At 42.1% G+C, this 23,369-nt stretch overlaps 1 protein-coding gene across 1 annotated transcript in view; it reads left to right on the top strand.

The window, feature by feature from the left end:
* The window catches only part of adgra1b (adhesion G protein-coupled receptor A1b), a 270,459-nt gene that overhangs the window by 230,986 nt on the left and 16,104 nt on the right, over positions 1-23,369 (top strand). The window contains exon 17 of the mRNA XM_080450479.1: positions 13,805-13,959. Coding sequence (XP_080306605.1) covers positions 13,805-13,959 — 155 coding nt within the window. The remainder of the gene's footprint in view (positions 1-13,804; positions 13,960-23,369) is intronic.

The raw sequence follows: 23,369 nt of genomic DNA, 5'->3' as shown, positions 1-23,369 counted from the left end.
GTAAAAGGGAACTCCTCTGGCATCCACTCCTTTTCACCCAGGTCATACCACGGCAGAGGATCGGCCACGCCACGACGACGCCCCTTTCCTTGCTGTGGTGTAGCTGTAAATTACAGAAATACATAATTACCATAAAATACATATTACAACACTTTTTTTTTATTTGTGGGGGGGTTCCAAATTGATCCTTACAGGTCTGTAACTCTGAGAGTGTACAAATGGAACCAAATGGACCCTTACAGGTCTGTAACTCTGAGAGTGCACTAAAGGAACCAAATGGATCCTTACAGGTCAAACTTTGAGAATGTACAAATGTAACCAAATGTAACCTTATTGTCAGTACATTACAAATAATAATAATAATAATGAATTGCATTTTTATAGTGCTTCGCTAAGAGCGTCATAGCACGCCGTGCTATGAACTTGCTATGACATCTTGGCTCTTATGTCATAATGTGGCGGCAGTGGCTCAGGGGTAGAGTGGCCGAATGGAAGCCGGAAGATTCCCAGTTCGATCCCGGGCTCCCCCAGAGTTGGTGTCGAAGTGTCCTTGAGCAAGACACTGAACCCATAATTGCTCCCGATGTCGATCCTCCACCATCGGTGTGTGAATGAATGAAACATTGTATAGCGCGTTGAGTAAGTGGCGCTCTTAGCGAAGCACTATAAAAATGCAATTCATTATTATTATTATTTATAACGTACTAAATACATTCATTTCATCTCACATGTGCAGGGAAACCTTACCTCGAGCTGTACTGCCAACGCGTGCGGTAGAACTGGATCTGCGCTGTCTCTTCCTTGACTCAGTATCTGAAATCATAGCAAAATATCAGATAGTTATGATAAAGATATGCACAAAATCAGAGAAGACTTTTACAGTTGCCATGTGGGTTTTTAGCTTTGTAAATGATAAAAGCATTGAACCAACAGATCTCAAACAGATAGGACCACTTGTTTGACTCCCCAGGTAATGCACAATGTTTGGTTCCATATCAACTCCATTCATTGACTTATAGTATGCTACAATGCAAGCTGGCTTCTGTGAAAATGTAATCTCTCAAGAACAGATTCTGCAAGACATAGAACAAACAGCAGATGTCGCTGTTTTTCATTTTCAGTTTCAGTTGGATCTGTGTTCCCAGATTGGTGAAAATTTCAGTAAGAAAAAGAAAAAGCTTACCTTTAGCTGTAGCGCCAAAGTCCAACTCTTCAGAAGATGGTGCACCCTCCACACCCTCCTCCTCCTCCTCCTCCTCCTCACGACAACGCCCCTTCCCTTGCTGTGGTGGTCTACCTGTACATTTCAGAAATACATAATTACCATATTACACTTTTTTTGTATTTGTGTGTGTGTGTGGGGGGGGGGGGTTCCAAATGGAACCTTACATTTCATCTCAGATGTGCAGGGAAATTGACTTTTTTTTCTTACCACAAGCTGTACTGCTATGTCCCAAATCTTCATCAGATGATGATCGTGCACCCTCACGACGACGCCCCTTCTTCCCTTGCTGTGGTCGACCTGTAAATGACAGAAATACATAAATACCATATAATACATATTACACTTTTTTTTGTATTTGTGTGGGGGGGGGGGGTTCCAAATGGAACCGTACATTTCATCTCAGATGTGCAGGGAAATCAACTTATTTTTCTTACCACGAGCTGTTCTGGCAACTCCCAACTCTTCATCAGCAGGTAGTGGGCCCTCTTCCTCCTCACTGTCCTCCTCACTGAACTCAGAGTCTAAAATTACAGTAAAGTATTGCTAGGTAAATATGATGTCCACAAAATCACAAATTTCAGGCATTAGCAGACACTCTTATCTATATCTGAATCCCCAAAAAGACACACACACACACACACACACACACACACACAAATGATCTCTCTATAACAAAAAAAACTGTCAATTACTCCTAAGAGCTTGTAGATTTGCTATTTTTGAAAAATATTTGACAGACAGACAGACGCACACACACAAATATGATCTCTCTATAACAAAAAAAACAGTCAATTACTCCTAAGAGCTTGTAGATTTGCTATTTTTGAAAAATATTTGACAGACAGACAGACAGAATCTCAAACACCCTGTAATGGACCCTTACAGGTCTGGACTTAGAGTATATACTAAATACACATGGAACCAAATGGACCCCCATTTGGTTCCATGGAACCAAATGGAACCCCCCCTACCCCTTGGGGGAGGGGGGGGGGGGTTTCAAATGGACCCATACATACAGCCAGGTCTAGAGTGTACAAATAGAACCAAATGGACCCTTACAGGTCTATAATCTGAGAGTGTATGCCCCATTATGAGCTTGTAGATCTGCTATTTTTGAAAATGTGTGCAAATCTTTCAACATACTTTCATGTTACATGGACAACTGCAGACAGACAGACAGACAGACAGACAGGCATTAGCAGACACTCTTATCTATATCTGAATCCCCAAAAAGACACACACACACACACACACACACACAAATGATCTCTCTATAACAAAAAAACTGTCAATTACTCCTAAGAGCTTGTAGATTTGCTATTTTTGAAAAATATTTGACAGACAGACACACGCACACACACAAATATGATCTCTCTATAACAAAAAAAACAGTCAATTACTCCTAAGAGCTTGTAGATTTGCTATTTTTGAAAAATATTTGACAGACAGACAGACAGAATCTCAAACACCCTGTAATGGACCCTTACAGGTCTGGACTTAGAGTATATACTAAATACACATGGAACCAAATGGACCCCCATTTGGTTCCATGGAACCAAATGGAACCCCCCCTGCCCCTTGGGGGAGGGGGGGGGGTTTCAAATGGACCCATACAGCCAGGTCTAGAGTGTACAAATAGAACCAAATGGACCCTTACAGGTCTATAATCTGAGAGTGTATGCCCCATTATGAGCTTGTAGATCTGCTATTTTTGAAAATGTGCGCAAATCTTTCAACATACTTTCATGTTACATGGACAACTGCAGACAGACAGACAGACAGACAGACAGACAGACAGACAGACAGATAGACAGATAGACAGATAGACAGATAGATTCTTCTTACCACTGATGTCTGGGACAGAACGTAGTCTGCTCTGCGTCTCGTCCACTCTCTCGTACGGAAGCCATTCATCACAATCCGACTCCAGGTCCGTGTCGGAGGGATCGGACTGAGATTTCTGACTGTTGAATGGACTCTCCAGAACCTCACGTCGACTAACTGTCAGCCTGACACTGCGACGGAGACAATCGATCGGTTCCGCGACGTTTTCCTCACAGCCAGAGACCTCCGAGTCGGTCTCTCCAACGGGCACGGACGGTACCCTCGCGGAGGCTTCGGGCACCAAGGCAACAGGCACGGACGGTACCCTCGCGGAGGCTTCGGGCACCAAGGCAACAGGCACGGACGGTACCCTCGCGGAGGCTTCGGTCACCGGCACCTCGACGCGACGGAACGCCTCCTGGATGGTCTGCTGTCGCATCCCGGTACTGGCCCGGCTGGGCCCAGCGACGGGTTCGTCCACAGAAGCAGCTTGTCTGCCCCCGACGGAGGCTGCGCGCTTCTTGACTTGCTTCTTCTTGGCAGGCATGTTGTGTGTGTGTGTGTGTGTGTGTGTGTGTGTGTGTGTGTGTGTGTGTGTGTGTGTTCTCTCAAAATCTCTGTATAGTAGTATGATCGATCGCTTACGCTCTCTCTAAGCTTCTCCTTACTGCTTCCCCTCAAAGGACAGTGTGTCCCACAAACCTTTATAAACTTCTGTTTGGGTCAGGTGATGTTCGGCGGTACTTTGATCTTCGGAGCCCCACAGGTTGTTTATGATCAGTGCTGATGGATGTTGTTGTCGGGTTCGTTTGATAGATGCCCCGACAAGTTTGTTTGCTCACGTGTCTCCTTTCTGCAAAGAAGATGTCCCCAAGCTGACCCCATAACTTGATGTCGGGGTGTTTGATCACAGAGGTCCCAATAAGTTGTTTTGTCAGGTGGTTCCTCCATCAGAGAAGCCCCAATGATTTGTTTCCCCACGCTCTGTGTGTGTGTGTGTGTGTGTGTGTGTGTGTGTGTGTGTGTGTGTGTGCGTGTGTGTGTGTGTGTGTGTGTGTGTCTCTGTCTGTGTTCCCACGAGTTGTTTTGATCACGTGGTCGACGGCGGCTGCGATCACAGAATGTTTATGTATGACTGACACAGAAGCACTCTAAACTCGAAATAAAATGTTTTTGATTCTAGGTCACCCTGACTTTTGATGGCATGATTTCATGTTTTCTTTCATGATAGAAGCCCCAAATTTTGTCACAGGCTGGGGAAGAGTTTCATCTAGTGGAAAGTGAAAAAAAAAAAAAAAAGCTAATATTTTTTCCCCGGACGTATTTTACGTCCGGGGGCACTCAGGGCGTTTGTTAGAACGGACGTATTTTACGTCCTGTGGCACAGAAAGAGTTAAGGATTTTGCGTGTGTGTGTGTGTGTGTGTGTGTGACCGAGGATAATATGCAGTCACTCCTTCAGGAGGGCTTCTGGTGTCATGTTGCCTTAATCAGACTGTTGTCCTGTGGGTCTCAGAGGGGGAGGCTGTTATCTCTCGTTTGATTTTGTGCCGACAGCGTTCACATCTGTCCTCTCCTCCAGCCTAGCTACTAGTGTGAGTGAACAGAGGCCCAAAAACCCAAATAACCCGAAAATGTGTCATTGCTTGCTTAATGTCCTTAAAGTCGTCCAACATGCTTTGAACTGAGCAGATTTGACCTTTTATTTCCAGAGATAATGGCCAAAACATCTTGAATAGGACACTTTCGCCGGTTTTCGATTGCCGATTTTTGATTGAGTTTTGGCCATTGTCGCCCGTTTATCTTTAATAACACAGGCTAGGAAGGTCAGACGGCGACAAACTAGATACCTGAGTTAGGCCTTACCGTTAGGCCTCTAGGGGAAGTTGAAATTTGTTTTTTGGGCGTAATAGATTTTAGATTTTTTCCTAGTCTGGAGAGGCCACTTTTTTACCGATGGGTAAAAGGGCAGGGGCTCGAGCCCCCTTTCATGTCTATGTGTGCACTTGCCTGTGAGTGAGTGAGTGAGTCAGTGAGTGAGTCAGTGAGTGTTTCCCCACATATCACGAGAACTGTCTGGCGATCGATTTCAAACTCGGGGTGTATTTTGGCAGGGTGACGTGTTGAGTGCAGGGTTGCCAGATCTGCTTATTATAATTTCCCCGCAATATTTTATTTGAAAATAGCCATGCAACGCGTTGTGAGCTTGTAGATCTGCTATTTTCAAATAGCTGATGTATATGTTAAAGTGGCCCCATAGTCGCTTCTTTTGGGCTGGTTTTCCTAGACCTGGTTGCTTGTTTCTCTCACAGAATCTGGCAACACTGGTGGAGTGGGAAGTCTGTTGGATTGGTGATTGAATGTCCAGAACCGACGTGCGACAATGTTGACCATAATATGGAAATCTCTGTATCAGTCTGTATGTCTGTCTGTGTTCATTTTATGCCCATATGGAGATTCCTGAGGTCATCAATATGACATCATAGACTGACCTCAATAATGGGGACAGCACTACCCATTGATACCTGGAACGCATCTGTGTCACTTTAGATTTCTTTAGGCTATTCAAAAATAGCAGATATACAAGCTCATAGCGCGGCACCGAGTGCCGCGCTATGAACTTGTAGATCTGCTATTTTTGAAAAATCGAGGAAAAAAAATGTGGGTTTTTCTTTCAAAAAATTGTTAGGATTTAGAAGACATTTCTAGAATCTTCTCAGGTCTTAATGGGTTAAACTAAGTATAATGCGTACAACGGGTACACCGGGTATTGCATAACAGGAGGGGCATGCGTTCCAAGCGGGCATCTTTTCCAGCAGGAAATGAGTGAGTGTTTCCCCTGCATATTTTCGAGAATCGTCTGACCGATCGACTTCAAACTCGTCGCGTGCGGCAATGGATCTCCATGTATGGAGATAAGCAGTTGTCCAGAACCAATGGTGCGACTATTTTTTCCCATATATGGATATATCTCTGTATCTGTCTTGTCTTTTGGTACTTTAAGTACATTTTGATACCAATACTTTTTAACTTTTATTCGAGTCCATTTTTAATTCTGGACTTTTACTTGTAACGAGAAAAGAGTATTTCTATAATGCAGTATTGGTACTTTTACTTAAGTAAATAATTTGAGTACTTTTTCCACCACTGCTGGGTAAGTACTCTGACAACGGATACAACATGTATTGCATAACAGAAGGGGAACGCATTCTCAACAGGCTTTGTTCCCAACGAGCCTTGTCAGAACAAGGGGATTTACGTAGAAAATCGTCAGTTTCCTTAATTTAATTCTATGCCTTCATAGAGCTTGAATGGTACTGACGCGTCAACCAATGAACGAAAGACAAGGAAAAGAGACGTACGAACGCGGAGATACAGGTGGAGGGAGATATAGCGGAGAACCAGCAGTGAGGCCATGGTGCGGGCCCTCGTGGAATTCCCTTCCAGGTGATTGATAGTCGGAACGGCTCAGGGGAGGGTTAGCTTTGAAACATCAGACGGCATGCAGCATCATCGACTGTCAGCTCGGCACAGCATGGGGGCCATTTACAGTATGTATTGTAGGGCCGCGAGAGATTGATGCACAATATGTTTCTATTCCTCCGTCACGGTTTCCAAAGGTCTTTGCTCATTTCCTAATATCTACCAACAAGCCCCATTCCCTCGCTTCGTAGCGAGCAGTGGGGAATTTGAGAGGCCGTCATGGCCTCCGCTCTTGTCACAAGCACTTTAGACGTCCCCTTGTTCCACAGTGTGTGATAACTACGCTTCAATATGTCGCGGCGCAGAGCGTCGTCTTTCACATGTCCGCCTGCCTTAACCCATTGATACCTGGAACGCATCTGTGTCACTTTAGATGTCTTTGGCTATTCAAAAATAGCAGATATACAAGCTCATAGCGCGGCACCGAGTGCCGCGCTATGAGCTTGTAGATCTGCTATTTTTGAAAAAATTCTTGAAAAAAAATTCTTGAAAGAAAATGTTTTAGATTTTTTTTTTCAAAATGTTTCAAAATTTCAAAACTTTCAAAAAACCTCAGGTCTTAATGGGTTAACTGTCTGGCAGGATACTTTGGGACAGGGAAGGCCCGCAAGAAGTCGCCGTCTGTGTCATAACTCTAAGTGATAACCATAAAAAAAATGGTTGGTCGGGGGGAAGAGCTTCCGAACTGGCCCAAAATAATGAAAAAAAGATATTGAAGTAGCAATATTCTTGAATGAACAAAATATTTATTAGTGCTATTAAAGCCAGTGCACAGAGTTCAAACAGTACTTAGGAAGCCAGGAACTCAGTAGGCAGTATAGTCCATAAGTGCTTTTGAACTCTGTGCACTACTTTAATATTACTAATAAATATTTTGTTGCATTCAAGGAGCGTCGTACTTCAATATATCTTTTCATTTTTTCTTTCATAATTTAATTGACTACTACCACGGCCAGCGGTCGTCATCAAATGCAGCCCGCATCGCCTCACCTATTCACTGACGCCTGACTGCACATTGATATTCTGTTGATTTGTCTATTCCTGCACGGCTACATTTTCAGCATGTTAATCAGATGAGTGCTCATCCAAGAATAAACAGTTTTATACCTAATTTCAGTAATAGAAAAGTACTATTTATCGTATATTTATATATATTAACCCCATTGACCTCAGCTGCTGCTTTAGCACAGGGACATGAATTTTGCATTGATCAAAAAAGTCGGTGAATCATCCCCCGCAAAACACATAAACACTGATTAAGCACAGATATTGCCGATATACAATTTGCTTGCGTTTCTGGTGTGTTGTTGTTGTTGTGTGATGGTGTATTTTAGTATTCCCGCAGTGTAGATGTCTTGATATTCCCAACATAACCGCAGTAGAGTTCACTGAAAACAATCCCAAAATAACTGGAGTACATCGCGGATTGATGATAAATAGCAATGTAAGAGTCTACTCTACGAGGGTGTAATTTTCTTTTACTGGCAAGAGTGCACTACAGAATAGTATGACCTGAAAAGAAAAGGGCATTTATGGTTCAAAGTTTAACTGATGTGTAATACAAGGTCTGTCTTAATGGTGAGCACCTCCCTAGCTCCTTGACTTAATTGGCTGTTTTATCTCGTTTTATCCTTGGGGTGATTGCATGGTTGTTTTTCGGTATTTGGGCTCCTCCCTCAACCGATCGCCGCTATAACAGGACAACCCTACCGAGATTTGGGCTGGAGCCCAGATAACGCGCTGTGCCGGTGGGACCGAAGCAGGCCCCGCACCTGACAAAAATTTGGGATAATTAGTACAGGGTCGCGTGAGATGGGTGCACAATGCATGCACACATGCATGCGTTATACTCCTCCCTCCCTGGGGGAGACACAAGTACACAGACAGGGGGCTTCAAGGGGCTCTGAATGCAGCTCTGCCGGTTCTCCTCCCCACCCCTCGCCTCCTTCACGGTCTTCAGCTGCATCCTTCATTTATTCTACACTCTCTGTGCACAGCTCTAACCCCCTTCAACCTCTCAGTCCCCCAAGCCACTGTCACTATGCTGTTTTCATTGTCTTCACTAATACCATGCTGCCATCTCTCCAGTGGTGGAAAGTAACTAAGTACATTTACTTAAGTACTGTACTTAAGTACAATTTTGAGGTATTTGTACTTTACCTGAGTATTTCCAATTTCCAATACTTTTACTTCTACTTCACTACATCTTAGAGGCAAATATTGTACTTTTACTCCACTTCAATTATTTGCAAACTTTAGTTACTAGTTACTTTTAAGATATAAATTATGATATTATAAAACATACATTAACCACTTTAGCCCTATTTTATACATAGGCTATTTTCAAACATTTTAGTACTTTTACTTTTGGTACTTTAAGTACATTTTCATATCAATACTTTTGTACTTTTACTCAAGTACATTTTTAATTCCGGACTTTTACATGTAACGGAGTATTTCTACATTGCAGTATTGATACTTTTACTGAAGGAAAGAATGTGAGTACTTTTTCCACCACTGCACATATGCTGTTTTCATTGTCTTCACTAATACGATGCTGCCATCTCTCTCTCTCTCTCTCTCTCTCTCTCTCTCTCGCTCTCTCTCTCTCTCTCTCTCTCTCTCTCTCTCTCTCTCTCTCTCTCTCTCTCTCTCTCTGGTGTTGTCTATTGCTCCTCATGCCCTGTCTGCCCCGTATGTTTCTATAGGTATAGTCAGTGGTATACTGGCTTCTCGCATACCCTGACAAATCGCGGTGGGCTGCCGCATCGGTGGGCCGGTGGGCCGTCAAATTTGTCTTTTTTGCCGGCTTGGCTGTGACCTTATGACACTTTACCGGCCCCTATCCGTGTCCCTCTTCATTCCGGGTGCGCATTAGAGAGCATGCTGCAGGAATGGGCTCACAGTCACAGCTAAAACCAAGTTAAGCTGGGCTCACGCTGCAGGAGATTTGGGCAGATGTATATCCCTGATACTGTTAAACTAGTGCTTATCATAGGCTCCAGCATAGCATACTCCATTGCTTCTGTGTTGTGGCTGAAGTAAAATGGTGGATAAATAGTTTTGAGACATCTTAACTCAACCCCGCTACATTTTCACCATTTCACTATTAGAATTAGAATCAGTTCGGTCCGATAGCATTTGTAATAAAATCGAGAAGGACATATTTTCATCTGTTTTTAGTAAGAAGTCCTGAGAATGCAACATTAGTGCTGTTTATTTTCCCACAAAAGAAAATTAAAGAACAATTTATGAAGTGTTATTTACCTTAAAACGTAATTCAAAATTTGGCATGAGTAAATACAAATAAACAGGTACAGGTGTGTCTTGAGATTTCGACTTGCCCTTCGTTGTGCCTTGGGCCGTCTGAGCACACAACCCCCACACACACACACACACACACACACACACACCTCGGCTGAATGTCTTTCCCTGTACACCCACTAACCAGCTGGATAGATTGTCCGCCGTCAAACTGTGAGGTTGGGGGCTCGATCCTGAGCCGGCTATCTACAAATGTCTTCTAATAAAACAGTTTTCTGAAAAACATTTCAAGGACCCCCAAAATCATATGTATTTAGCTGCGGACCCCCCCCATCTCAAAATATTTAGTTCCAGGGACCCCCAGAAGCAAAGATTTGAGTTACAAATGTTCGCTTTAAAAAATATATATCCAAAGAGTTGCACAAATTTTCAAGATAACAAAAAAAATAGCAGATCTACAAGCTCATAGCGCGGCACCGAGTGCCGCGCTATGAGCTTGTATATCTGCTATTTTTGAATAGCCAAAGTATAAAATAGCCTAATGGCTAAAATGACACAGATGCGTTCCCGGATCGAATGGGTTGAAGTTGTGAAATTAGCAGATCTACAAGTTGCATCACAACGCGATGTCGTCAGCTTGTGGTCGGGCTGTTTTGTCGCTATTTGTCGTACGCTGAGTATGTTTTTTTAGGCAGTAGGGTCATCGTTAGTTGTGACAATTGAGCCCTCTTTGCCACTTTAGCACTTTTATGCTGATTTGGTCAGCTGCCTGTATCCCTTAGGGAAGACACAGCTTCGGCTCGCATTGATTGGTCAACTGGCCGCATCAGCCTATTATAGGGCTTGTATGCCAGCTGACCAGTCAGCACAAAGCTTATCACCCTCTCTCTCTGTCTTTTATCACTCCTACCCAGGTTCTGCTACATGCCATAGGCCAGGGCATCCACCACGGTATATAGGGGTCATTTAAATGAACCTATTCAAGGGTTTTAATTAGAATTTCTATTGACTGGGGTTCAGCACAGTATGAATAACTATTAGCATGCCTTATCACTGCTAACTTATCCAATCCTCCCTTTGCTGAGCTTATTTTGGGATATACAGCAATTTCTTGTCTCCCATGAAGCTCGCACGTGTGCGGACAATATAGCAGTGATTGATTCGCCCACTTTGGGCTCTCTCTTAACAAGCTCAAGGACACTTCCAATTAGCATGTGGTACTCCGGTATGCTAGCTTTAGTCCCCTTAGACGCAGCTGTATAGACCCAGCAGACGGGAGAGAGGTTAAATTTGATTGTACGCTTCTTCAGTTGACTGTTTGCAGAGCGAACAGAACGCTGATTGGATGGAGAAAAGATCCAATGCCTTCTAATTTCATTTCCCTGTTTTCCTTTATTCTCTCTCTCTCTCTCTCTCTCTCTCTGTCTGTCTGACTGTCTCTCTCTCTCTAATCTCCAACCTCTCACTCACGTCACTGTCTGTTCTCACAACACCTTTAATCCATTAAAGACCGGGAACACATAGCTGTGTCATTTTAGGCTATTCAAAAATAGCAGATATACAAGCTCATAGCGCGGCACCGAGCACCGAGCTTGTAGATCTGCTATTTTAGAAAAATCGTGAATTTTTTTTAAGGGATTTTTTTTTACTCAAATCTTTGCCTCTGGGGGGTCCCTGGAACAAAATATTTTGAGACGGGGGTCCACGGCCAAATACCATATATCATTTTGGGGGTCCTTGACATGAAAAAGTTTGTATTTGGCCGCGGACCCCCATCTCAAAACATTTAGTTCCAGGGACCACCAGAAGCAAAGATTTGAGTTACAAATGTTGTTTCCAAAAATATATATATTCAAAGATTTGCACAAATGTTCTCGATTTTTCAAAAAAAAATGCAGATCTACAAGCTCATAGCTATGAGCTTGTATATCTGCTATTTTTTGAATAGCCAAAGAAATCTTAAAATGACATTCCCGGTCTTAAAGGGTTAAACAACGTCAGATGAATTCCCCCCACTCACAACATAATTCATGAATATTAAAACGAGGGAAGCATGGGGGGATATATATTTCTGGGCAAAAACAAGCATGTTGATTGTTGTCGACGTGACTGCCATATTTAGACTCGTTGTTATGCGTGTCACGGGCCTCGTGTGTCCTCTACCTCAACTGATAAGGAAGCGTTTGATATCCACACCGCCACCTTAACGCTTCCTTCACAGACACAACCCTGTGTTCACCTTGATGGATCAATAGCACTTTGTTTTTCTTTTGCCATTTTCCCTGTGCGTTGTAGAGAGCTTTGTTCCCACAAGCCCATACAAGCTTTAAATAAATCACCGCCTCCTGTTAAGTTACAAGAAAGACAATCTTGCGGTGTGTAGAGTGTCAATCCATGCCTTTATCTCTGCTGTGTGACCCCTGTAATTCAGTGTTCCCGTGAATCCTGTATTCTGTATAATTCTGTACATTTCTGTATGTCTGAGTTATATATATATACTAGGGGTGTGCCGATACACTAATTTCACCAAACGATACGATACGATATTTGGCTCACAACTTCGATACGATTTCGATACGATACGCACTTTTTTTATTATGAAAAATATATGGGGGAGAAAAAAAGGAAATGCAAACAAATAATTCTGTTTTTGCATTATTCAGATATGCGAACTTGTAGCTTTTCAGCTACAATAGCCGTTTTGAATCCAAATAGGGCAATAGTGTGACACCTGACCCGAAAAAAAAAAAACATGTTGTCACCCTTTTCACCTCTGGGCTGTTTGCATGCCTGATTATTATTATTGTAAAAAACGATACATATCGTCACGAAAACGTATCGCGATATATCGCGGGACGATATATCGGCACACCCCTAATATATACACTACTACTTAGGCGTATATCTATCTATCTATCTATCTATCTATCTATCTATCTATCTATCTATCTATCTATCTATCTATCTATCTATCTATCTATCTATCTATCTAACCATCTATCCATCTATAATTCTGTACATTTCTGTATGTCTGAGTTATATACCTAGCTACCTACCTACCTACCTACCTACCTACCTACCTACCTACCTACCTACCTACCTACCTACCTCCTACCTACCTACCTACCTACCTACCTACCTACCTACCTACCTACCTACCTACCTACCTACCTTCCTATCCATCACATCAAATGTTGGTTAAGGAAACTCAGCGCAGTCTGTTCTCTGGAGAGAGAGACTCTTGGTATAACGTTGACAGTGTTTTTGCGAAAACATGAAGCGACAGCTCTGACTAAATGAGATCCGTTCATCGAGTTAGTGAAATGCCATCACAGTCGGCCCTGTGGTTAGGAATGTACGGTTTTAAAAACGGAGTGAAGAAGCCCATAAAGTGACTCATGAGCCTGTCTTACCAGTGTTGATTTTGACAGCAAATTTTGATTCAGTTTTAGTCATAGTCTTTTGAATAAAATTCCATTTAGTCATATTTTAGTCATCTGAAATGTTTCCGTTTTTGTCTAGTTTCAGCCGACAAAATATCATCAAGATTATAGTCGACTAAATCTACAGTTGATTTAGTCGACTAAAATGTATTTTGGCGGTGCCTTGATGGCGTCGTAATGACTGATTTTACACTCGGTTGCATGCTGAAAATAGCCGATCTACAAGCTCACAACGCGTCGCAGCGCGACGCGTTGTGAGCTTGTAGATCGGCTATTTTCAGCATGCACACCCTAGCGCAACCAAACATAAAATGACTTGTCTTTTAGTACTACTGGATTTCTTCTCCACTAGTCCCTCACTAACATTTTAGTCTAGTTTTTATTTGTTGACGAAATTGACAGTATATTTAGTCTTAGTTTTACTCATCATAGTTTAGTTTTTATTTCGTTTTTATTTAATTTTCGTCAGTGAAAAAAGGTAGTCGACGAACATTTTTCGTCATAGTTTTAGTCGCCGAAATCAGCACTGACCCCCCCTCCCCCCCCTTTTTGCTCCCATGTCCCAGGTTGGAGTCGTGCTGCATTACTCCTCCCTGTCCACCATTCTGTGGCTGGGAGTGACAGCCAGGAACATCTACAAGCAGGTGACCAAGAAGCCTCCCCAGGCCCAGGACGGTGACCCGCCTGCGCCCGCCGCGCCCCCCAGACAGCCCCTGCTGAGGTGAGCATGATGGCAGCCCTCTCCTACCCCTCTGAGCCCTGATAAAGCAGTAGTTCTCAAGCGTTTTCGTGCCAAGGACCCCCAAATTGATGTATGTTTGGTCGCGGACCCCCATCTAAAAAGGTTTTGTGCCAGGGACACCCAGAAGACAAGATTTTACACTTTGGCTATTCAAAAATAGCAGAGTGCCGCGCTATGAGCTTGTAGATCTGTTATTTTTTTTAAATCGTGAACATTTTTAAAGGGAAAATAAAATATGGATAAAGGGGTTAAAATTATTGTGATGCTGTATAAACACAATTTTGCTGGGGACCCCCTGGAACCCCCTCAAGGACCCGTGGGGATCCCCGGACCCCCACGTTGAGAACCAATGCGATAAAGCCCCCCCCCCACAGTGGGACATGCTGTGCCACTGTGTGGTTGATCTGTCTGGAACCAATGATGATGTGTGCGTGCGTGCATGTGTGTGTGTGTGTGTGTGTGTGTGTGTGTGTGTGTGTGTGTGTGTGTGTGCTGTAGGACAAATGTGCTTGATTTCTTTTGTATGGAATGTACTGATTGTCCTCTAGAGGTCTAGACACCATTCTGATTTTGGTTTGTTTATATATTAACCCATTAAGACCGGGAACGCATCTGTGTGTGTCATTTTTAGATTTCTTTGGGCTATTCAAAAATAGCAGATATACAAGCTCATAGCACGGCACCGAGTGCCGCGCTATGAGCTTGTAGATCTGCTATTTTTGAAAATTCGTGGCAAAATCTTGGATTATATATTTTTTTAAAGCGAACATTTGTAAAATATTTAGTTCCAGGAAAACCCCCAGAAGGAAAGATTTGAGTTACAAATGTCCGCCAAAAAAAAGGGGGAAAAATCAAATATTTGCACAACTTTTCATGATTTTTCAAAAATAGCAGATCTACGAGCTTGTGTATTTGCTATTTTTGAATAGCCCAACGAAATTTAAAAATGACACACAGATGCGTTCCCGGTCTTAAAGAGTTAATATATTTCAGGGATGCACCGAAATGTCTAGCCTGGGATCCAGACTGCTTCGCTACTATTTAGTTTCTCACTCGCTATACCGTCTGGAAAAGCCTCCTATCTCCGTGCACAAACGAGTGAAAACGACTCGTGGCTTCTGATTGGTCTGTAGGGAGGGGCGGGACCAGTGTTGTCCAATGTAAAACTCGAGTCACTTCCTGACTTGCCTACTGTACTTCATTAAAGTACGAGTCAAATAGGAGGCTGGCCAGACTGATAAGCAAAGTGAGAAAAATAAATCAGCCGAACGTAGTGAATCAGGCTGGATCCCAGGCTACGAAATGTCAGCCACGGAAATTATTTGGATGGAAAAAATAATAATAATCCATCTTGGTGTTAGGCCGAATGAGTAATAATACCGAAACAGGATGTTGTGATGACGCAATAGTATTTTTACTCTGATAACGCTACAATTTGCCATGGATACGTATTACACAACAGAGTAACAGCAATGGTACAAAAGAATTGCCAAAGCAAAAATGATAAATGGTAATACTTTCTTTTGTTTTAACTGCCTGTACACTCGTTTGGTATTTCGGTATTCAGTATTCAGCCAAGTGTTTCCTTATTATTAGTTTCAATTTTGGCCGTGAGCGCGCGCGTGTGTGTATACTGTATGTGTGCTGAGAGCGAGGAGCATCTATGCTTGCTTGCTATATGCATGTATATTTGTAGTGTGTGTGATGTTGTTGATTTATGCTAGTGTGTACAGTATGTATTTATTCCCAGGTACACTCTCTGGCTCAATTTTTGTTTCTTTAAGAGCTACAATAGCTTTACTCGGATGAGTTATTGGAGCGTTTATCTGTAGAGACATACAGAGCTAGTTTGCATTCTTTCAAGCCCTTGCAGGCTTTTTGTTCGCACCAGTCTGTGTTCTCTCTGTAGTGACATGACTGTCAGGTTTCCCCTATTTATACCAGTTTTGGTTCTCCTAGTGGAGTTTTTCATGTGGCTTGTTCATGTTAAGAAATTACATTTTACAATCTGAGTCACGCTGCCTCTGCCACGAGGGAAGAACTTTCGTTTTTTGAAAAATAATGACTTGCATAATGTGAAAATTAGCCTGATAAATGCTGGAGATTGCCAGAAGCCGAACATTTTCTTTTTTAACGCATTAAGACCGGGAACGCATCTGTGTCATTTTAAGATTTCTTTGGGCTGTTCAAAAATTGCAGATATACAAGCTCATAGCGTGGCACCGAGTGCCGCGCTATGAGCTTGTAGATCTGCTATTTTTAAAAATGTTTGCAAATCTTTGAATATATATATTTTTTAAAGAGAATTTTTTTTATTCAAATCTTTGCTTCTGGGGGTCCCTGGAACAGAACATTTTCAGATGGGGGTCCGCAGCCATAATTTTGGGGGTCCTTGACATGCAAAAGTTTGAGAACCACTGATATTATAGCAACATACGGTTTTTCAAAAACAAAACTGTTAGGATTTAGAAGACATTTGTAGAATCCCCAGAAGCAAAGATTTTAGTTAAAAATGTTCGCTTTAAAAAACATATATATTCAAAGATTTTTTATAGCAGATCTACAAGCTCATAGCGTGGCACTCGGTGCCGCGCTATGAGCTTGTATATCTGCTATTTTTTGAAAAGCCAAAGAAATCTAAAAATGGCAGAGATGCGTTCCCGGTCTTAAGGGGTTAATCAGGCAAATTCCTGAAATGGGGGCCCTATTCAATTTGGATTCTCCTGTTAGACATGGCTGGAGCAGTCGGTGGCATTCAGTGTGCACAACCGCTGCTTAGCAACAATAGCTCCGGCGCAGCCTTGTAGGAGACTAGGGTGCCTAGGGTATCTATGTAAATATGTAATTGGATTTCCATCGACGGTTTGACCTAATGCTTATATAGCCATTACTGTCACTCATCAGCGGTAACTTATCCATTTCAATTTATTTATTTGAGACCGTTCGGCCATTTTGAGATTCTCATACGTCTGGAGACGCTGAAAGGCGTTTGATCAATGAAGCAATATGGCTCTGGTAGAGGGAGCTAAAAATGAGCTGACTAACAGCTGCTTTAATATCATAAATTTTTTTGAATCATCATTGCCATAATCCTGGCCATCATAGACAATAACCTGCTCTATCCTGATGCACTAGGTTGATGGTGATATTATATACTGTGTGTGTGTGTGTGTGTGTGTGTGTGTGTGTGTGTGTGTGTGTGTGTGTGTGTGTGCGTGTGCGCGCGTGCGTGTATATTTACTCAAAATAGCACATTCTGCATCGGCAGACTTTTTTTTTTGTGTATGCATACACAAATTCCTCCTCCTGTTTTTGGCAGAGGAAAGCTTGTCTGGAATGAGCTGAAGTGGGTGTATGATAAATGTTTTGGCTTGCTTTTTGTTTTCTCTATGAGGCTTTCACACTTTACCCAGCAAGATGTAAGAGAGTGGCAGCACACTGTCATTTCACCAAAAGAGGGGGGGGGGCGGGGGTGGGTGGGGGGGATGAAAAGAGAATAAAAGGAACGACGGTAAAACAATCTGTTACCATGGCACCCGGCCCAAGGCTCTAACTAATTACCGCGATTACCTGGGAGGCAGCTGAGCCAAATAGGCTCGAGAGCTTTTATCAGAAAAATGAATCTATTTAGCCCTTTTGGACGGATTTCTGTCCCATTCGCTTTTAGCCTCCTCACACGTCAGTTTGAAATATCTTTTTTTGCTTTTTTTTATTTATTTTTTCATTTCTCCATTTCATTTTTTTTCTGCTTACTCACGGCCTTTGGCATGTTTAACCCTTTAAGACCGGGAACGCATCTGTGTGTCATTTTTAAGATTTCTTTGGGCTATTCAAAAATAGCAGATCTACAAGCTCATAGCGCGGCACCGAATGCTATGAGCTTGTAGACCTGCTATTTATTTTTTTTATCTTGAAAATGTGTGCAAATCTTTGAATACATATTTTTTAAAGCCAACATTTTTAACTCAAAGCTTTGCTTCTGGGGAATTCTACAAATGTCTTCTAAATCCTAACAGTTTTTTGAAAAAAACTTTCATGTCAAGGACCCCCAAAATTATACGTATTTGGCCGCGGACCCCCATCTCAAAATATTTTGTTCCAGGGACCCCTCAGAAGCAAAGATTTTTATTAAAAATGTATATATATATTAAAAGATTTGCACACATTTTCACAATTTCTTTCCAAAAATAGCAGATCTACAAGCTCAGTTACGAGCTTGTATATCTGCTATTTTTGAATAGCCCAAAGGAATCTAAAAATGACACAGAGATGCGTTCCCGGTCTTAATGGGTTAAGAGGATCAGCTTTAGGAGCCACGTCGGGGGTGCTTTTCATCTCCGGAGGAAGGTGCTGTGTGAGCTTCTCCTGCACGTGGCAATTACTGTGTGTGTGTCTGCCGAACTTCATTCTAGAACCTTCAACATGAGCGCCTGCCAGGGAACGCTTGAGTGTAGAGAGATATGGAGGCAAAGAGGAAGGAGGCGTGCATTTGAAATAATTACCTCACAATAATTCTCCAAACCTCACCTTCTTGAAATAATAGGTTGCCTAAAAAGCCTGGAATGTAATTTAATTGATATACTAAACTTATTTAGAATTTCCTCAGAATGTCACATTATCTAAATGAGGCGCTTTATTACCTCTGCCGACTGAGTTGGATGGGGGTTGTGTTTTCAACCCCATTGCAGGTGTTAGAAAATTCTGACGAGAACTTATGAGGCTGGACTTTCATGAAACCTGGTGGGAATGATCAATAGGCTGCCCCAAAGAGATGATCCACTTTTGGGTCGAAAAGGTTAACGGACGAGGTCACAATCAAGGACGAAGTCAAAATTACATAACCACTGGAAATGGCATATAGTTTGACAATTGCATAGTTTTGGCATGTGACCTTTCTAGTTGTATTCTAAGATAATGTAACTGAATTCAAGACAGTTCTACCAAACACTTTCACCCTATAAACAGATGATTCCATTTCTGTGGTTTTTAAGGTTTAAAAATGACTTGAGATGGCCATTTTCTGCAGCTGTATCTTCAATACAGTGGCAACAGTATGACCAGTATAGCAATCATATGGACTTTTATATTTTAAAACATTCTAAACAGCAGTAAAGGTAAAAATATGGCTGGGTTTTATTTCTTGCATCTCTGGATAGTCTAGTGAAAGTCATTGAGGATAAGATGGATCCTCACACAGTAATAAGGGCCAGCTCTCAGGCTGTGACAAGCACACTGTCTTACACAGTCAAATATCGAGACACCTGCATGATTGCTGGGCTTTAATGTGAAATGTTCTGGTGAAACGGTCCCATCATGTGCAGCTTGGGAATGAGATAATGTGACTGGTGGGGTGTAGGGGGGGGGGGGGTATTGGGTGGTGGTGCAGCAGGTCGAGTTGATCCACAGTGACTGAATGTAATGTGGACCATCAGAGAGGGGCCCATCGTTGCTGGAGGGTAGAAACCTTGTATCTCCATATTTCGTTCTTTCCTTCCTTTTTTACCATAAATTCATGCCCTACTTGGTCCTAAAAATAGACGATCTATAAAGTCACAACGCGTGAGAAAAAAAAAGGTTAAGTCTGTCTCTGGGTTTTACAACCATTGATTGAACCAATGAAAAGCATCAACAGAAGCGTGTGACTAAATAATGATTGGATCCATTGCAACACAACAGGTTCTTTCTTTCATTTCCTGAAAACGAACCGTTTTGGACGTACGAGGTTTCTGCCCGGCGACAGCGACGCCATGCAATGAGACTTTAGCTGCTGGAGAGACAAATTAATTCCTCCTCCTCTAAGCCCCCCACCACCACCCCCCCCCTTTACCCCGGCTCCACTTCAGCTCACAAACAGGCCGATGGCAGCAGGTGGTGGTGATGATGATGGCTTATTGGCCCGTCAGCTGGTTCAGCAGCATATCACCACGGTGACCCTTTGGCCAGAAATCCCCCTGCATCGTGTTGGACAACACACTTTAAATGCCTCTATCTGTGGTCTTAACTCACTGTCACGCTGTATGGTTGACACAGCCTAAAAGCAGTATTTCACCTTCGGTAGAACATTTTTTTCATCTTGGGTCTCTGTGGAAAGGTCTGGAGCAATCAACCTCGTGTTTTTGGCTGACCGATCGTCTGCACATGCAGGCATTCTTTGCTCACCTCTCAATAGGATAATTGTGAAAATTTGTCTTTTGAAAAGTATGATCTCAGGGGGAATATTAGAATTATGTGTTAAGTGGATCAACTTTTCCCTGTTTGCAGATGTGTTAGAAGCAGGTCGAAGCATAACCGATATTTTAATGTTTCTGTTCTTGCGTTCCACCCCAATATAATGTTCCTAAATCGATTATAACAAAAGGAAAAAACTAATACCGTTAATCTTTACGTCGTTGTACACAGTATGCTTAAAACACATTATTATTTACGTGCCACTGTTGACACAAATACTAATTTGACATTAGATAGGCTAAAAATAAATAACTTTCTTCATATTTATTGTCCATATGAAAACATTGCACTTCCAAATCGAACAGTATAAAAAGCAATTTAAACATATTTTTTTTGTGTAATTACAGAAATGAAAAGCGTGTGTATGCACACATTACTCCGTGGATTTATTATTAAAAACAAAATTATACAGAAAGATTGAAAGACAGCATCTAGTCTATATTAGAGGTGGCCTCGTAGTCCATATTGTTTATTCAAACATAGCAAAAAGTCTTCTAGGATCTTGTCATTCAATGAAGATCTCAATGAGGAAAGAATACACTTCCGGGCATGAAAATGCACATTCCACACACTAACGTGAATGTCAGGGTGAGTTTGTGTTAACTCTGGGTTGGATACAGCCATGCTTGCCAAGTACTTAAAAATACCTTTTCGCTGTGCTTTAGATGGGCTTCTCTTGAGTATGCTTCCGAGAGAGAGAGAGAGACGTGGAGGAGATGTGAGGATTGGTGATGGTCCCTCTTTCTCTTTTGCCAGCAGCAGGTGCTCTGTTTCATCGTTATCCTCGGTTGACAGGGAGGGGAGCATGTGTGCTCTTCTGCTGCGCTTGTTGCGTTGCTCGACAGGTTTTGAATGGCTTCCCGTGCACACACATGGGACAGGTGTATTTTTGCCATTTTCGGTTTGATGTCAGAAATAATCTGTATCTGGGATAGAGAATTAATGCACATTTGGTACAATGAAGGCACACAGAGATGTGATGTAGATCTAAAGATATTTGGGGAGTTTCTTGGGAAATCTTAATTGCAGATGAAGACAAATTCGACTTGTTGTTAAATATTATAGGGATGAGAAAGTTACCTAAGAGTAGAGATTTAAAATGACCTTTTCTGTTCAGAACAGGTTATGATGATTACATTTCTGTTTTCCTTTCTGCTCCTAGTAAAATATTATTTGTTTCAGATTTTTCGTTTCCGTTCCTTGAACCGGTTCGGAGCCCTGGTTATAGAAATGCTATTTTTAGACTAGGTTTTTCACACACAAAAAAAGAGAAATAAATCAATTGTGAATGTAGGCCACCTGAGCATTAGTGGTTAACCATTCTGTTGAGGTGCACTGCACACTCGGAAATGAAAAGGTAGGCCTACTGCCAAAGTAAAGTATCATTCATGCGGTCACAGAATAGAAGATAACACCGCCCATGGCAGTGCACAATGAGCATGAAAATAAACCCAAAGCCCTGCGTACCTGTCCACCATTGCAGTGTCACACTAAGCTCACACTTTACTTAACCCATGAAGACCTGGAACGCATCTGTGTCATTTTAAAATGTCTTTGGTTATTCAAAAATAGCAGATATACAAGCTCATAGCGCGGCACCGAGTGCCGCGCTATGAGCTTGTAGATCGTGAGCTTGTAAATCGTGAAAATCTTTGAATATCTATATATTTTTAAAGCGATCATTTGTAATTCAAATCTTTGCTTCTGGGGAAGCAGGTTTTTTTATTTTAAACGCAGGTTTTTTTGTGGTGCTCCAACTTTTTCATGTCAAGGACCCCCCAAAATAATATGTATTTGGCTGCGGATCCCCATCTCAAAATATGTTTTTCCAGGGACCCCCCAGAAGCAAAGATTTGAGTTACAAATGTTCGTTTAAAAAAATGTATATTCAAAGATTCGCACACATTTTTCATTTTTCAAAAAATTGCAGATCAAGCTCTTAGTGTGGCACTCTATGAGCTTGTATATCTGCTATTTTTATGGCCAAATTTTTATAGCGTTGCCGATCTAAATGGGTTAAAAGCTAACCGAACCCTTATTTTAGTCTTAGGTTGACTGCGTGCAGTATATGGCAGCAGCCTCGCTTGCTTTGCCCCGTAAGAGTTGCCCTGTCTGACCGTGAGTCGTCCCTCAGCTGTTCTAAGTATATCCTGGGCCAATTCCAGAGAAAGGACACAACACATAGACAGTGAACAGAGGACAGTGCAACGGAGAGAGAGAAACGGGGGTGTCAGGTGAGGAGGGGAGGGCGGGTGGTACTACGTTTGCTGGCTGCTGGGCTAAAACACACATAGACACTAGAACAGAGGACGGTGCACACGGAGAGAGAGAGTAACAGGGATGTCAGGTGAGAGGAGGGTGGCACCATGATGTAGCTGCTGGCTAAAACACACTTCAGAGTCTATTTATATCAGATGATCGCTGCTGCTAAAACCTACTCAGAAGCACAACTGTGCCTATGTGCTGTCTGTGTGTCTGTGCATCATTGGGCCCGTGTGTAAGTCTGTCCCTGCAGGCATGCTTGCATGGACAGACGACTTCCAGGGATCAGCCTCCATGTGCATATATACCCACATGCATGCATTTGCTTCAGTGGTGTAAAGTAACTAAGTACATTTACTTAAGTACTGTACTTAAGTAAAGAATTGAGGTACTTGTACTTTACTTGAGTATTTCCAATTTCCAGTACTTTCACTTCTACTCCACTACATCTCAGAGGCAAATATTGTACTTTTACTCCACTACAATTATTTGAAAACTTTAGTTACTAGCTACTTTTCAGATATAAATTATTATATTATAAAACATACATTAACCACCTATTTTATACCTAGGCTATTTGAAAATAGCCGATCTACAAGCTCACAACACTGTGAGTTAGATCTGCTATTTTCAAACATCTTAGAACTTTTACTTTTGGTACTTTAAGTACATTTTGATGCCAATACCTTGGTACTTTTACTCAAGTAAAATTTTTATTCCGTACTTTTACTTGTAACAGAGTATTTCCACATTGCAGTATTGGTACTTTTACTTAAAGTAAAACATTTGAGTACTTTTTCCACCACTGATAGATACTACCTTCAGCTCATCCATGTCAGACATGTTTTCACCACAATGCCAGTATATAGAGTAATAAAGTCCTGACGTCATCACGTCCG

The sequence above is a fragment of the Gymnoscopelus braueri genome (genome assembly GCF_963280865.1).
Source record: "Gymnoscopelus braueri genome assembly, chromosome: 14".
In the NCBI taxonomy this organism is placed as follows: Eukaryota; Metazoa; Chordata; class Actinopteri; order Myctophiformes; family Myctophidae; genus Gymnoscopelus; species Gymnoscopelus braueri.
The sequence above is the reverse complement of the archived record's forward strand: the minus strand, read 5'-3'. Positions and strand labels throughout refer to the sequence as shown.